The sequence below is a fragment of the Bos mutus genome, chromosome 4 (genome assembly GCF_027580195.1).
Source record: "Bos mutus isolate GX-2022 chromosome 4, NWIPB_WYAK_1.1, whole genome shotgun sequence".
NCBI classification, from domain to species: Eukaryota; Metazoa; Chordata; class Mammalia; order Artiodactyla; family Bovidae; genus Bos; species Bos mutus.
In genome coordinates, this window is record NC_091620.1 from 62675635 (window position 1) to 62692225 (window position 16591).

Here is a 16591-nt window from a genome sequence, read left to right on the forward strand (position 1 = left end):
ACCTACTTGTTCTATAGCAACTATCTCACATCTCTGCTCACCAGTATTCCTTATAGCAAAGCTTCTTAAAAGATCTGTCTGTACTCACTGCCTGTCCTTCCTTTTCTCCATCTTACTCTGACTCCAGTCAGCTTTCAACTCCACAAATCCAAGAGAACCACCTGTCAGGTTCATGGAAGTCATTGAAGTCACCTGTCAGGTTCATGGAAGTCATTGAAGTCACCTGTCAGGTTCAATGACTTCCATGATGCCAAATCAGGAGATCATTTCTTGGTCCTTATTTTATTTATCACTGGCACCTGACACATGATCAATCCCCTTATGAAAAGCTTTCTTCATTTAGTCTCCTAGGTTCCATTTTTCCTTGATTCTCCTTCAACCTCACTGGCTATTCCTTTTTAATCTACTTAATGACTACTTCTCACTCTCCCCAAATCTAAATGTGTCAATGACCCAAGGATCCATCCTTGGACTTCCCTTTGCTATCTAAACTTTTTACGTAGACATCTCGTCCAGTCTCATGGCTTTGAAAACCACAGATATCTGTGATATGCTGGAGCTAACCTGTACTGGTTCATAAGAACTGACAATATGTATCTTCCCTCAACTACAAGATCATTGATGTCATGTTGGCAGCTTGAAACTGACCATGGTGGGAGTATTTACCCCATGGAAATCAGCAAATGCTATAATTTAGGGCTTCTCCTCCCCTCTCCATCACTCTGAGTGCTGGTTAAATATTTACAGCACACCAATGAACTACATGTTCTCATTATCAAGTTTAAGTCTCCAGCTTGGATCTCATTCAACTGTCTACTTGATGTCTTGAATATCTAATAGACTTCTCAGACTTAGCATATTTAAAATGGAATGTTTGATTTTTTCTCTCCAAACAGATTCTTCCTGTTGTCTTCCCCACTTCATTAAATGACCCCTTCACTCTGAGGCCAAAATCTTGAGATCAACCTTGAATTTTCTCCTCGCTTCACATCCAATCTGTCAATAAATCTGTATAAAAGAATCAAACCACTTAAATCTCGTACTTGGAATTCTGCAAAAGACTCCTGAATGGCTTTTCTGTTCCCATCTGGCCCACCTACAATCTATCATCCATACAGTGGGCAGACTTAACATCAATCTAAAACCTCTAATGCTTCTTTATCACTCCAAATAAAGTCCAAAGTCCTCCTTCCCATGCCCTAAAACACAACAGAGGATCTGGTTCTGCTGCTCCCTCTCTGGTTCTCACCTCCAACTCTCTCACTTGCTCATTCTGGCCTCCTTGCTATTCCTGTAAAGTGCCAATCATGTTTGAGAATGCACAGTGATATAGATATATACAAATCAAGTATGAATCTGAGCCAATCAGAGGCTTTCCTGGTAACTTCACATGCCTAGGAAAGTTCCCGAGGGTTCCCTTGAGCTGTCTAAGGGCTGGATCAGCTCCTGGCTGAAAAGATAGCACATGGGTCAGGGGTGCCTAAGACCACACAAGCCCGTCAGGCCTTTAATAACGCATCTCCTCTTTCTGTATAGTCTTCCTAGGCTGTGAAAGTGATGAACTGATTTTTATGAAAGTGATCACCTTAAGAAAAACCTTGTAGATTTCTACAGCTACTTTTTTTCCTCCTTCTTTTTCATCTCTTTCCATAGAGGTTATGGGTTTTTTGAGAATGGCACCATTTACCTCCCAGGATTCCATTCACCTCCATTTCTTTCTCATGGAGGTCTCTGGTTTGTGACACACTTTCTACAGACTATGCCACACTGTTGTTTCAGCTTAGTAAGCAGTACCCAACATAACAAGGCCACGGAGACACTCCATCCACTTACTGGAACAATGCCGAAACTCGAAGCGGATGTGTGCACCCCTGAATTTATCCACAGGGATAGGAAGTTTCAGCAGCTCGGACCACCTGGGGCTGTTGTTATGATAAAGCACAAAGGAGTGGTACTCGCTAGCCGGTGGCTCTCCAGAGCCGAAGGATATAAAATCCTGACAAAGGAAACATGCAGGTTAAAGACAGCTTCATTTCAAGATGATTTTGGAAGGAGCAGAACAATTGCTTTGCTGTGTCTGTGTGCTCCCAAAACAGCACTTAATGTGAAATTACTTCCTCAGTCCTCTTCGGGGCTATTCTGCACCTGCTTCTGCGGGCAGGCTGTGTTTGGTTCATCCTGAGGCTGGTCTCCCAGGCCTAATTGCTCAAAGGTGGACCTTGGTGACACATGCTAGCTGAGCAACTGCGTGCCCAACTTGGAGTCAACTACAAAGCAAAATTCTCAACCAGCCACAGCCAAAAGCCTTCTGTGCCTTCCTATAAAACTCAGTAAGCCCCGGGGCTCCCATGAAATACTTCTTCCACAAAGGAATCTGATATGATCACCCCGATTAGCAATACTCTAATCTCCACGTCCTATTTTGGTCATAATGAAAATATGTAGGATTAAATATGGGCTCAGACACTAAAGAATGCCTGCAATGTGGGAAACCTGGGTTCAATCCCTGGCTAGGGAAGATCTCCTGGAGAAGGAGATGGCCACCCATTCCAGTATTCTTGCCTGGAGAATCCCATGGACAGAAGAGCCTGGAGAGCTACAGTCCATGGGGTCGCAAAGAGTCAGACATGACTGAGCAACTAAAAAAAAAACCCAACTCCACAAAGAAAAAGTATACCTCTCCAAAACTATAACAGATGAAAGGGAAAAAAATGAAATGGGATAAAAATGCCACGTTTAAGGAGTAGCTGCTATGAGGATGTTTTTGACACGATTAATTAAACAAACTGAAAGCTTATTTCCCCTCTTTTCATGATTAAAAACAAACAAACAAACAAACTACACAGGGATGGAGAAGAAAAATAAGACTGAAAATACTGCAAATCTTAAGTTAACTGATCGCACTAAAGATGAACCCAAGGCAAGGATGTGAAATTGTTTTACCAAAAAGAATTCAGCATTAACGTACCTTCAGGGTCTGGCCACTACTCTCTACAATGAACATCGTAACTTCCACGTTTCTGGCCACACTCTTTCCTCCTTTCTCAAATTCTCCCCTTTCTATAGTGATATATAAATCATTCCGCATTTCACCTAGCAGGAGAAGAAAATTGAAACAGCATTATATATATAGTAGGAAGTATAATAGAGTGCTCTATCAAGGAAAAGTTTAGTTCATAAAAAATAGTGTTAGAGCATACAACATACAATATTTATACTTCTATAATAAGATCCTCACCCTTACTGCCAACATCCAAGGAAAGCAAAGGCCAGCCTCTGCTAGCTTGAAATTAGCAATACTGAAAACATACATTTAGGAGGGAAATAAAGGACCTGGGTAGAAAGGTGCTGTTAAGTTTCACCATTTTTCAATATTTCCTTCATTTCATTTATGAGGTGTGATTACAGAATGACAGCTGAGCAGGGGTGGTTCAAAGCAACTAGTCTCAATACTTTATAGTCAAGGCACTTAGAGAAGAAGAAATACTTAAGTGGAAGAAAATGATAGAACTGCAAAGGGTACAGTTACAATTTCAATCTTCTAAATTTCATGGACGAAATGATCTCACCCCTGGAAGAATCCAGATTAGTGCTTTACAAACACAGATGTAGAATAATTCAGTCATACAGAGACATTTGGCTTAATATTTCTTGCCACCAAGCTATAAAACAAATGAGAAAGGCCCTGGATTCAAACTGACCTAGTCTATGTACACACATATCATCTATTGTTTTTTCTCCATTGGCTATTTATGAAACTTGAATGCTTTTCATTTTACCGCTTTCTTACTACTGCAAGAAAAAAAAATAGAAATTGTATGCCAACTAGCAAAGAGAGGCAAACATGCTTGACAACCTGCTTTTATTTCTCCTGTAAGAATTAAATTAAGGGTAGGCAATAAGTGGATATGGGCATGAGAAGTAAGTCAACAACGTGTGACTAGAAAGTTTTTGAAGGTAAATACTGGCGAGGTCAGCAAGGTTGAATGTACTTTTACTTAACACCGCTTCCAAACATTTGAACACTCAAAAGCAATACTGCTTTGTTCTAATTAAAAAATACAAAAAACAAAAAAAACCTCTCCTTAAGAAAGCAAATCACCAGAAGGAACAATAACCACACAAATGTACCCACATTTGGGAAATTTATCAAACTTCCTGACCGAAATGTATATAAGAAAGTACCCTCGCTTTCAAAACTATGGGGGAATACCAGTGTGCATGGCCACCTTCCTCCACAAAGGGGGACTTTTAATAGAGCATCATTTGCAAATGACTTTGCCTGACCAGGAAACAGATGGGCCACAAAAGGGAGACACTGAATAAGTTCTAAAAAAGATGAAATCTCACGCCCTCTTTAGAAAGTGTATGTAAGGAATACATTAATGGAAACAACTGATACAGTGGTCTCTGTCTTATGAATTTCTTAGTTCTCTCACGTAGCTCCTACAACCAACTTGAGAAGGCAATGAACTTGGAACTCCAGGAGAAAAGCAACATATTTCAACATACACATTTGCATGCTCTGAAAGTTTCCTTGTTTAACCATCTCAATTTTTTAAAAAATTAGGAAAATATTACCCCACAAATTTCACAAATTCTCTACAGTTTTATAACCTGATTCATTTAATTACTATATATTTATCATTAAGTTTCTATATATTTATATATATATATTCATACATACACACATACATTCTCAACACTATTTATTTTAACAATTCCAATGCAGAATAAATAAGCTCACAAACTATGTCTTCCAAATTCACCAGTTTCAACTCAAAACAGGCCTGCAGTGCTAATGGTCTGCACATGTGCTATTTCAACAACTGTCTGAGGGGAAATTCTTGACAATACTGTTCCCATGAACAGATTTGCCAGGTAAAAAAAACAATACAAAAATCAAGGTACTTTAGAACACACCCCCCACACACACAACAGTAGGAAAATTCCTTTGCTTCTGGAGTAGGTGACATGTGATGAGTGGTTGAGGTGACACACAGCCTATAAAACACACACTGATTAATGGGAAGTGCAGCTACAGGGGCTTTTACCTTAGAAATTTCTCATAATGAGTGATCAGCCTGTCCAAACCACATGGGGATTAACTGTCCTGGATATGAAGAGTAAGTGTTTCTTGGGAGGGGGACTTCCAATATTCATCTATTGGCAGGGCCAGTAATTCTGGCTTAAGCAAAGTGGAGAGAGGAAGGTCTGCAAGACAACCTGTTTCTCGCTGTGTGCAGGCTGGGCCCTGCAGAGGAACAGGGATGGAGGGAGAGTAAAATACCACCAGGGCCACGAAATTCTTTCTCCATGTATTCATTTAGCAAATAGACTGTGAGCACCTACTATGTGTCAGATGTTATCTTAAGTCCAGCAGACTCAGCAAAGGACAAAGCAAAAATGCCTTTGCAGCAGAGCTTAGAGTCTAGTAGGAAAAGATTTTGAACAAAGAAGTAAAACACAGAGCACCCTGAATAACGCTAAGAGCTATGGATCAAAGTGAGACAGAGAAGGGGACAGGGTGCTGACTGAGGCAGAGGGGCTGTCCCATGAGAGAAGCCCTCACTAAGAGGATGAGACATCTGTGGAAGCGAGGCTATCTTTCCAAAGCCTTTGCTTCCCAAATGGACCCCTGCAGCTGGGTTAGCTTATAACTGAGCTGGATTCTTCTCTCTCTTCTGAGTTCAAATAAGCCTAAAGAATGTAGGGTCTCGGGAAGACTGAAATAAGGAGATCTGGATACCAACTTTCCCTTCCACTGTCTCCTGTCTGTGACATTAGTCTAGACAGGGCAAGATAAACCTTGGGCCTCACGTGTCTGTGTCACTCAAGTGGAAGGTGGTAAAGGCAGGGGTAGGGGTGGGAGAGCCAGTAGCAGGGACAAGGCTGCTTTGTTATGTTTCCTTTTCTGTAGAATTTCTAGAATACAACACATTCATAAATAAAAACACCTTATACACACATTGTACTTTTCTGTTCTTTAACTGCAACTGTCCCTGAAACCCTCTTTATCTTCCCCCAAACTTCTTTTAAAATTTTTATTTCGCAAAGTTTTTAGACTGAACTAAGATTTCTCTGAAAAGAGAAAACATGACAAGAACATTTCTCCTGGATGACATTCTACATGCGTCCACCCCCCCTCAGGAATCCATAGCTTGCTGTGTTCTAATACTGCAAGGTGCCATGTTTTGCCAAAATATGTCGAAGGATAAAGTTGAAACAAGTGTTAATTAAAGTCAATACACTTGAGGTTGACTCTAGAGAAAGCCAACCTAAAGGAAACTAATAAGCCCAAATGATGTTGAGAAAGCAAATCCTGGGTAATTAAGAGAGAAATCATAAGGTGAGTATGAAATGGAGTCATAGCACCAATCATGAAAAGCTACTTGCCTGACAATGTTTATTAACACCTTGCACCTCTTAAATTTATTACTCTGTAAATTTGATGTGCTTGACACTTTCCTCTGTTTCACAGGCCCTGTTTCGCTGGGAAGCCTTCAAAATATCACTGTAGACAAGATAAAGATAAGGCCACAGCAGTAGGAACAAATTCAAAAAGAGTTCAGTAACTACAATCAATGGGGTTGATTTGTGGCTTATCCTCAATGGGCAACAGGCTTTTATCAGTTCTGTAAACCTTGATTCTGTCCTATGAATGCCTTGGATAAAGTCACAGAGGACGAGCTCATCACACCAAGTAAAACACTGTCCCCAGCCATAGGGACTATCCAGTGCCTCTTCTGTGCTAGACAATTACTGTCACTTTTGAAGCTGGAAAATAAAAGCTTCCATACTTCTTAAAAACAAAAGACTATGTGTAAATGACTATAGGATTTTTGTGAACTTAGATTATGATGATGGTGCTTAGTAGTAGATAGTTACACAGTAGTCAGGTACTTTGCCAAGTGCTTTAAGTAGAATATCTCATTAAATCCTCACATAAACCTTATAACAAGGTCCTATTATTTCCATTTTACAGATAAGGAAACTGAAGTACAGAGATTAAGAAACATGTTAAGAAACATGTCCAATGTATTACCAGTATCTCTGTTTACCCATGAAAATGTAATTCAACAGGTAAGAACATTCATCAAATAAACTAGCGCAATTCAGCCTTTGCCTCCAAAAAACCAATGCCCTAAACAAGGGAGATATTAGTCCCACCCTAATTGGCCAGACCTGTTGTTAAGCAATGATTTCATTTCTAGGAACGAGACAGAACATGTATGCTTCAGACCATAAACAATACAGAGAAGGCACTCATCAGTGGAGAGATGAGGGTGACAAGAAGTTAACTGAGCTTTGAAATGTTGAGGTTACAAGCAGGAAAACTCAACCCAGTGGATAGAAGGTAAAAGGAAACTAGTTCAACATGAAGGAAGTCATTTTGAGAGATGACATGAGATGTGATGATGTGATCTTGGCCATTTAAGTACTCAAGTACAGCCAGGAAACCATCCCCCAGGACCCGAGGAAGAAATTCACGCACTGGACATGTAGCTGAGCTGGATGGCCCTTTGTGTGTGTAGCAGGCACTTCCTTACCTCCCCAAAGATGTCCAGGTCCTAATCCCATGAACCTGTGAATAGGTTACCTTACATGACAAAAGGGGTTTTACAGACACGATTAAGTTGAGACTCTTATGATGGGAAAATTTTCTTTGATTATGAGAATGGGCTCAATTTAATTTCAAAGATCCTTATAAGAGGGAGGCAAAAAGTCAGAGTCAGAGAAGGAGATACGATGAGAGAATCAGAGGTTGAATGATGTGGGGCCATGAGCCAAGGAGTACAGGCCACCTCCAGGAGCTAGAAACGGCAAGGAAATGGATTCTCCTTCAGAATCATCAGAAGAAATACAGCCCTGCTAATACTGGGATATTAGCCCAGAGAGACCCGTGCAAATTTCTCACGCCCAGAACTGTAGTCCATTTGCATTGTTTTAAGCCACTCCATTTGTGCTGATCTGTTACAGCAGTCATAGGAAATGAATACAATATGCCATGCACACTTAAACTTCCGTCACCTCAGGACATCTTCAAGGAGGGGACAGAGCAAGGGGCAAGGGCAAGCTTCCCAGGTAATTGAAATCAAAGCAAACCACATACATGGAAAATTTATGCATGGGATAAAAAATTAAATTTGGATTTCTCTCATGCAGTATGCTTGAGTAAAACATAGCTGGTGTTCTTGTTTCTGTTTTATTTTAAAAGAGTACTCTGAGGTGTTGAAATTTTGAGGGGGTAGATTTTTAATTTTTTTAATTTAAATTTATTTTAATTGGAGGCTAATTATTTTACAATATTGGAGGAAATTAATTTTTTTTTAATGATTATCAAACAAACACTGGCAAATGAGCAACAGCAGTCATGAGGGGCTTTCCAGGCACCGGCGCAGAGAAAAAGGAGCAGGAACAGGGTGCCCTTTATACTCTAGGACAACACACGCATCTCTGATAGTAGCAGTTGGGGAAAGTCCTACACCCACGGGCAGTGGGGCATGTCAGCTTCCTAATCTGGGGGCACCAGCCTCTCCCCCAGTGTGAACTTGGGCGGGGATCCACCCTTAGGGTGACACTATAGACTCTTAGCCTCTCTCTCTCCTTGGTCACTGTGGCATTCATTGGTTAAGAGACCACCATCCCCTTGGTAAGGGCATGATCAGGGGGTTCAGATTTAAACAGGCCAGTTGCAACTGTGTGATGCAGAGGTCCATGACTTTGCCTGGGGGGTGGTGAATTTTAGTTAGATTTAGGATATATTTTTTAGAGAAGACCAAATCAAGTAGGTTCCCACCTCTTTCTCTAAAAGAATGATTATTTGAGGCAATTCCATCTGGTGATGTACATATCTCTTCCAGTAAGTGGTAAATAATACTAATAATATATATATATATATTTTAAAAGAATAAAACTATATATCTTTTTAAATGGGAGGCAAACACACCTACAATATTTTTCATTCCCCAGTCTTATAAATCATTATCTAGTCAACTTTGACCAAATAGAAGTTTGACTTACCTGAACTATCGCCTAAAAACAAAAAGGAGGCTTACTCTTGAAGACACTTGGAAAATAAACGTAAATCTTGAAGTCACTATCACAGCTACTATTGCTGGCAACCATTTGAAACATAGGCTCTATTAATAATTTTTAGCAAGGTCTTTTAGTCTCCAAATCTCAACCCTTCATGGCCCCATCATTCTACGACTTCCGCATAATTCCTTGTAGGACTAAGAACTTTAAAGATGTACTAAAATTGGATGCACTGGAAGGTATTAATTAGAGTGGCTCAGTGGTAAAGAATCCACCTAGCAATGCAAGAGACACAGGAGATGTGGGTTTGATCCCTAGGTCAGGAAGATCCCCTGGAGGAGGAAATGGCAACCCACTCCAGTATTCTTGCCTGGAGAATCTCATGGACAGAAGAGCCAGGTGGGCTACAGTCCATGGGGTCGCAAAGAGTTGGATGCAACTGAGCCACTGAGCACACACACACAACAAACAGGGATAGTTTTACTGGTTGATATGTGAGAATCCATGGACAGAGGAGCCTGGTGGGCTACAGTCCATGGGGTCGCAAAGAGTCGGACATGACTAAGTGACTAAAACACACATACACACACACACACACACACACACACACACACACACGAGAATGAGTCTCCAGGAGAGTGCGTACAGGTAGGGAAGATAAAGTATGGAGACCAGGATGACTCCATAAACTCAGAATAAGAGTGGACCCTTACGGTGGGAGGAGGGCATGGCCTGATCGCCCATGACATGCCTGACACATCAGCCGACTTTGTTCCAAAATGTCTGGCGGGTGGAAAATTACTCCTTCCTGATATTCAGCAAAGGTTCAAGCTCTGCTTGTACAGTCTGTTAAGACATTTAGAGCTTGGCTATTCAATCCTGTAACCACTGCTACACGTGGCAACTGAGTCCTTGAAATGGGACTTGGCTGAAAAGAGATGTGCTGTAAAGTATAACAGTTACCAGCCTTCAAAGACTTAAGGTGAAATAGTGTAAAACAACTCATTACAAAATTTTTATATGGACTATGTATTAAAAGGATATTTTGGATGCATTGGGTTAAATAAAATATACTGTTAAAATTAATTTCATCTCTTTCTTCCTACCTTTTTTCCAAGTGGTTACTGGAAAAGTTAAAGGTACATTTGTGGCTTGTATTGTATTTCTACTGGAGAGCACTGATTGAAACATTTTCAGTGCCCTCCCTCTCATAAGCTCAGAGACCAGACCATGGAACTTTCTGCAGGGTTATTTGGTTTGTAGGTGGCAGTAATGGAGCTTCACAGAGGGAAAATTTTCTTCTTTGGAAATTCGGTAGGGCTAAGAAATACAGTGCTGAATGACTGACCCGAAGTAACAGAGGACTTCGTGACAAGGCAGAAACAGAGGGGCAGGTTGCCTCTTTATACCAGATGACATTCCAGAGATCAACCCGTGTAAAAGACAGACCAAGAGATGAATCTTTATTTCCATGTTTTTCCCATTCCAAAAAGAGTTTGGCATTGATGACATTCTGTGACCCTCAAGAAAAGTTGTGTGTATGTTCCCATTAGTGTCCGGACCACAGATAATTCATTCTGCAGAAAGGCAGTGACTAAGTTAATGAAGGTCCTGTAGGTATAAACACATGCCTCACCCATCCTGACCTCTATCAGAACACAAAATTAACCCTGGAGGACAAGTCTAGAGAAAAAAAAAAAAAAAAAAACCATCACATTAGCAGACTGTCAGTACAACACTGGGATCAGAAATGCTGTTCATATACGTTTTTCTCATTGAAAACTCAGCTCAAATTTTCATCAAAGCCACGAGTGAGAGAATGAAAATTAATTGGCAAGTCATAATTCTGAAAATAAAGAAAAACAAAACAACGACTGTTATGTTTGCCAATGTAAAACATTCCATTGAGTTGTAAAGTTGCTTTCTTTTCAGCTGTTTAAGTTTATACACACATCTCTCCTTTCTTCATCCAATTTGTAAGACTCAGAAGCCAAAGAAGAAGAAAAAAATGGAAGAAAAAGAAAGTGCTTTAAAAAAAATCTCTTGCAGTCTCAGGCACTACAGACATGTGTCTGGGAAGATTGAGTCCCTGGTCAGCACAACCCTGCCATTATCACGTGGTGCAGGGAAGGGACAGAAGCAAGCCTGATTCCACAGTAAGTTCATTTCCATCATTAAAGCCAGACAAGAGCTGCGTGAGCACAGCACATCCCAGACAAATATTCAGCCAGTGAAGTGTCATGTTGCTTGATATTTTTTCCATTTCTCAATGATACTGCTCGGAGACCAAGCTGAGGAATTCTTCCAGCAGCTGGCTGCATTCTGTTCTAAAATATGTTTTTTATATTAGATTTACCCATCAATTTGCTTCCCAGTGGGATGAAATTTTTTTCTTTTCTGCTGAAGAGGAAATACTAGCTATTTATAGCAACTGAAGGAAATAATGAATGGTTCCAAGAGCCAATGGATAACATGCCATCAAGTAAACAGTGCTATAAACAGTCATTTTTGACAATAGTAACAGGAGATGCTCAGGCAGAGTGGGTCTTTAAGCTGGGTCAGGTCATCTCAGGAAACTTCCCAGGCCGTTCTCTTAGCCCTCCCTGCATGAGTGACTTCCATCAGGAGATAAATGTCATAGCGATCAACGCCGGTCAGTTTCTGCAACATGTTAGGTCTTTATGGATAACAAGCCCACCACTAAGTCTTACAGCTGTAACAGGGGCCTCGTCTGAAGCAATATTCATGGTTCGCTTTTTACACATGGGATTTAAACAGTGACTTAAAGGATCTTGTTTCTAAAAATACTGTCAACAATTTGAGACTGTTTGGTTTTTCTATTTTTTTGCTCGGTTGTGTAGGGTAGGATGCAGATCCCTACGAAAGACTATTACTTGGCATTTACTTTGATAGTGTGAATCTCCTTAATCTCTACCATTTTCACTCGGAAACACTTTTTGGGATTTTCCTTTGGAGTCTCCTTTGGTTGCTAATATAGATCTGATGTACATATACAAACAGAACTAAAAATACATATGGTATTTGCATATGGCTGCTTAGTACATACATATATACCTCTGGTGGAAAATCCTCCAAGAAAGGCTAACCATTGCTTAATAAATGTTCTTATCAAAACTTGTAAGGATTTCCCCTAAGTGACTTCAATAATACTTCCCACCAAAGGGTAAAATATTTTCTGAATTCAACTTCAGTTTTCCTTCTTATTATGGTCACAATGAAAAGCAGGCATGGCCCCTACAAGTTATCCATCCTGATGTGAAAAAAATGTAAAGATTAAAAAAAAAAAAGAATTAAGTGTTTCAATTTATTCTTCAGCACAGCCCATTTGAACTCTTTGAAGCTGACAGTTTGAAAACTTTCTCAAGTGCCAAAAGGAGACAAAATAGCCATATTTCATCATGTGGTTCATTCTGAGTCACTTACCAGGCATAATAATATTAGAAAAACCCAACTTCCTGGTGATGGATACTCCATGAGAAAATACTGATGAGTATTCCCTTCTGATTTGTTCAATGTCTCCATGTAAGAGTTGTAAAGAAACAGCTAAACCTAAATTAAATGAGACCAGAATTAAAAACAGAAGGATAGAAATAGCATGAACAGAAACTGAAATTGTTTCAACAAGTCCAAATCTATGGTATCATTGTTTTAAACTAAAGAATAACATTCAGACAAAATTAACAGAGTCTATAAGACAAATATCTAGAGAACACTTTTCCAACTTGACCACCTTAGTTTATCCACTTATAAAGAAGGTCCCTAGAAGCTGGAAAAAACTTGAACAGAACACTAAGAAGAGGAAGTTTGGTTGCTAGTCCCAACACCCACTTCTCCATTCCCTGCCTGACAGAAACAGCCCTGCACCAAACTCATCCTTGCAAATGGCAGGGGCATTTCAGCCCTGGAAGACACTGAACTTAAAATGGGAGTTCTAATTTCTTAAAAACTCTATAAAGTCTGTAAATAATTACTTATCAAATATCATAAAGATGAGCACAAATCTAAAGACATTAAAATTCAAGGATTTTAAGGCTATCCATAGAGCTGTTTCTTTTTTAAGTAAGAAAGGTCATTAAAATGAAACCAACATTGTATTCTTAATATTATATATGGTACAAATTAATAATCACATTATTTTCCACCAAGCATATATAACAAAATGCAGGCCATTTAGATAAACAAAAGGAAATTTAGTCAGTAAAACGGTAAAATTATTTTTTTTGTTACCCCAATTATAGTGACATGACCATAGTAGAATATATTCAAGACACTGAATGACACATTTTTCATACCTCATTTTTCCAAACCTCAGGCAAGAGCTAGAGAAAAAAAAATTAATGTCTTATCTTTTTTAATGTTTCCCTATTTTCAACATGCTGCTTCTCTTTTAGTTCCCTATTCCTTCTTCCATCTATTATTTTAAAACAAAGAAAAAAAAGTCCATCACTTACATTAGTGATAGAAAATGAAACCAGTCAAAGGTGACTTATATTTAAAAAAAAACTTTCAAGCATCATTAACCTGAACTCAAAATGAATGTGGATGATGGAATCAAGAGGATGATCAAACCGTACTCTAAAAATCCTCCATCTACATTCTGATCACCTTTTTCACTCAATAACACCCTTACTATTGTGCCACTTGTCATTCCCAGTTCCTAACACACAGCACTACAAAACTAATTGCCAACATACACCATAAGCCTGGCAACAATCAGGCTGGGATGAAACAAATGTAAGATATTTGCCATGCATCTAGATTAGGATCTTCCTTTCACTCCCTTCAGCAATAAGAAGCAACAACAAAAGCAATGCTCTGTTGGAAAAGCATTATGCTCAGAGAGAAGATGAAGCCTTTCCTGGGGTGCAAACCAAACCAAGATGAGGCATACCGAAGGGGCAGTGACGTAAGCAAAGAAGGCCAGGATGTGGCTGCATCACCATGTCCTCTGGTGTGTGGATCTAATAGAATGTTGGTGTTGGAAAGTTGCTTTGAGAATTAGATTAAATCTGGCAGGCACTCAGGAACTTTAATTAAATCTTCATCTTATTTTTACCTAACTATCTTTTAGCTCACTCCCCACCCTCACCCCACATGAGTTGGGTGACTGAGGCGATAAAATGGAGGCACATCAGCCCTCTGAAAGCCACATGGACTGAAGCAGGGGAGAATGAGCAGTCTGGATGGTTTAATGGTGACAACTTTGATGTGGTACTGTTGGCTCCTTTTACAACCCAGAGGCAGGCGAACGAAGATAAACTAACACATGTTATAATCCATCTGTCTCAGCAGCTATTTCTTCTTGACTCATGCTCTCCACTACCCCCACCTCATTACTGGTGTCTCTGTTCTCCTCCTACTTCTGTCCTTTTGCCTTCAAAACATTCACCCACACTGTCACCATCATCAGGAACATAATCAGGGTCTGGTATTTGTACAATAGCAATGTGTGCCAGATAGGGTATGTAATAACAGTCCCTCCTGCTGGGTAGAACACTGTTGCAGTCCTGGGGTACTATCAGCAATGCTTTCAAATAGAGAATTACATGCACTAAATCCCTGAGGTCCTGTGATGTTTTGCAAGAGCAGGTCATTTTGTTAGAAATTCTCATCAAAGGACCTGATCAGAGATACTAGCAACCTTATATGGTATGTATAAAGTAAGAAGAGAAAAGAACTAAACAATAATGAAAAAAAAAAAAAAAAAACAGATCCTGCTATTCAGGATAGAGGTTGGAGGAAGGGAAAGTGACCAGGATTCTTGTTTGGCTCTACTGGAGCCAGAATTCATTTAACCATCAGTGAATTTATACATATATATATATATAGTTCCCAGGTGGCTCAGTGGTAAAGAATCTGCCTGCAATGCAGGAGCCACAGGAGATGCAGGTTCTATCCCTGGGCTGGGAAGATCCTCTGGAGGAGGACATGGCAACCCACTCCACTATCCCTGCCTGGAGAATCCCATGGACAGAGGAGTCTGGTGGGCTACAGTTCAAGGGTTGCAAAGAGTTGGACATAACTGACGAGACTTAGCACTCCTATGTGTGTGTGAGAGTGTGTGTGTGTGTGTGTGTGTGCTGAAACGATAAGACAATGAGAAAATAAAGGCATTCAATCAATGTGAATGTTAAAGACAATTGAACACAGGAAATAGAGAAAAAATATGTTTTCACGGAAGACATAGATGTAAGCATGAACCAAAAAAATGCCTCAATGTTCTCCAGACAGCCAGAGTCATAGAGATGAGAGAATGCAAGAGGATAGAGAGGATCCACATAGGAGACAATGAACAGAAAGGAGCCAATGAGGCAACGAGGAAGTGATGAGGGAAAATAAATAGTATGGAGGAAAAATAGTACAAAATAGTATGGAGGAGAAAAGAAAACCAGACATTCTAGAGTTGGATGCATTCTAACATTTGGTTAGAAGATATAGCAGTCTGAAGGTTTACAAAGACAAAGATGAAAGCCCAGGATAATGATTTCATTTGTTTGGCCAATTGATATCAATTTGCAGGGAGGGCAAGGTATTGTTGAAGTGACCCAATTTCTTCAGTATGAAGAACTCACAAAGAATTAAGAACTAGGAAGGTCACGTGGGCCAAGAGCTTGACCACAGTGTACTTGGCTCTTCCCAAATCATCTATTCGATTTCCATAAAAAATCACAATGCATAACAAATAAACTTCAAAGAGTGGGAATTCAAAGAAACATGATGTAATAGTGAATCCACAAGGACCAGCCCACCAAGAGCCATAGCAATATTATTTATTTTTCAATCAGGGAAACTCCTGATCCTGTTCTTCTAGTGGTTCTTAATTATGCTGACTACAATGAACAGGTTGGACAAATGACTCACTAGATAATAAGAAATACTGTATTAACATAAAGAAACTATTCTTCACTATAAAGGGGAGACATCAAATATTCACCCATTCTGATGACCTGAAGATTCATCCTCCCCTTTCAGAAGAGTAGCTCAAGATGTAAGGCATATTCACAGAGCAGTATTTTCTTCCTATTCTCTTTCTTATTAGATCACTTTACTATCCTCACCTTACCCCTCTCTCTAGGGCTTCAGATCAGATCAGATCAGTCACTCAGTCGTGTCCGACTCTTTGCGACCCTGTGAATCGCAGCACGCCAGGCCTCCCTGTCCATCACCAACTCCCGGAGTTCACTCAGACTCACGTCCATCGAGTCAGTGATGCCATCCAGCCATCTCATCTTCTGTCGTCCCCTTCTCCTGCCCCGAATCCCTCCCAGCATCAGAGTCTTTTCCAATGAGTCAACTCTTCGCATGAGGTGGCCAAAGTACTGGAGTTTCAGCTTTAGCATCATTCCTTCCAAAGAAATCCCAGGGCTGATCTCCTTCAGAATGGACTGGGTGGATCTCCTTGCAGTCCAAGGGACTCTCAAGAGTCTTCTCCAACACCACAGTTCAAAAGCATCAATTCTTCGGCACTCAGCCTTCTTCACAGTCCAACTCTCACATCCATACATGACTAGTGGAAAAACCGTAGCTTTGA

At 40.1% G+C, this 16591-nt stretch overlaps 1 protein-coding gene across 2 annotated transcripts in view; it reads right to left on the reverse strand.

Moving 5' to 3' along the window:
• DOCK4 (dedicator of cytokinesis 4) overlaps positions 1-16591 on the reverse strand; it is a 479395-nt gene that overhangs the window by 184356 nt on the left and 278448 nt on the right. For both annotated transcript variants that reach the window (XM_070369554.1, XM_070369552.1), the window contains exons 13-15: positions 12484-12609; positions 2969-3093; positions 1834-1996 (exon numbers count right to left, since the gene is read on the reverse strand). In XM_070369554.1, coding sequence (XP_070225655.1) covers positions 1834-1996; positions 2969-3093; positions 12484-12609 — 414 coding nt within the window. The remainder of the gene's footprint in view (positions 1-1833; positions 1997-2968; positions 3094-12483; positions 12610-16591) is intronic.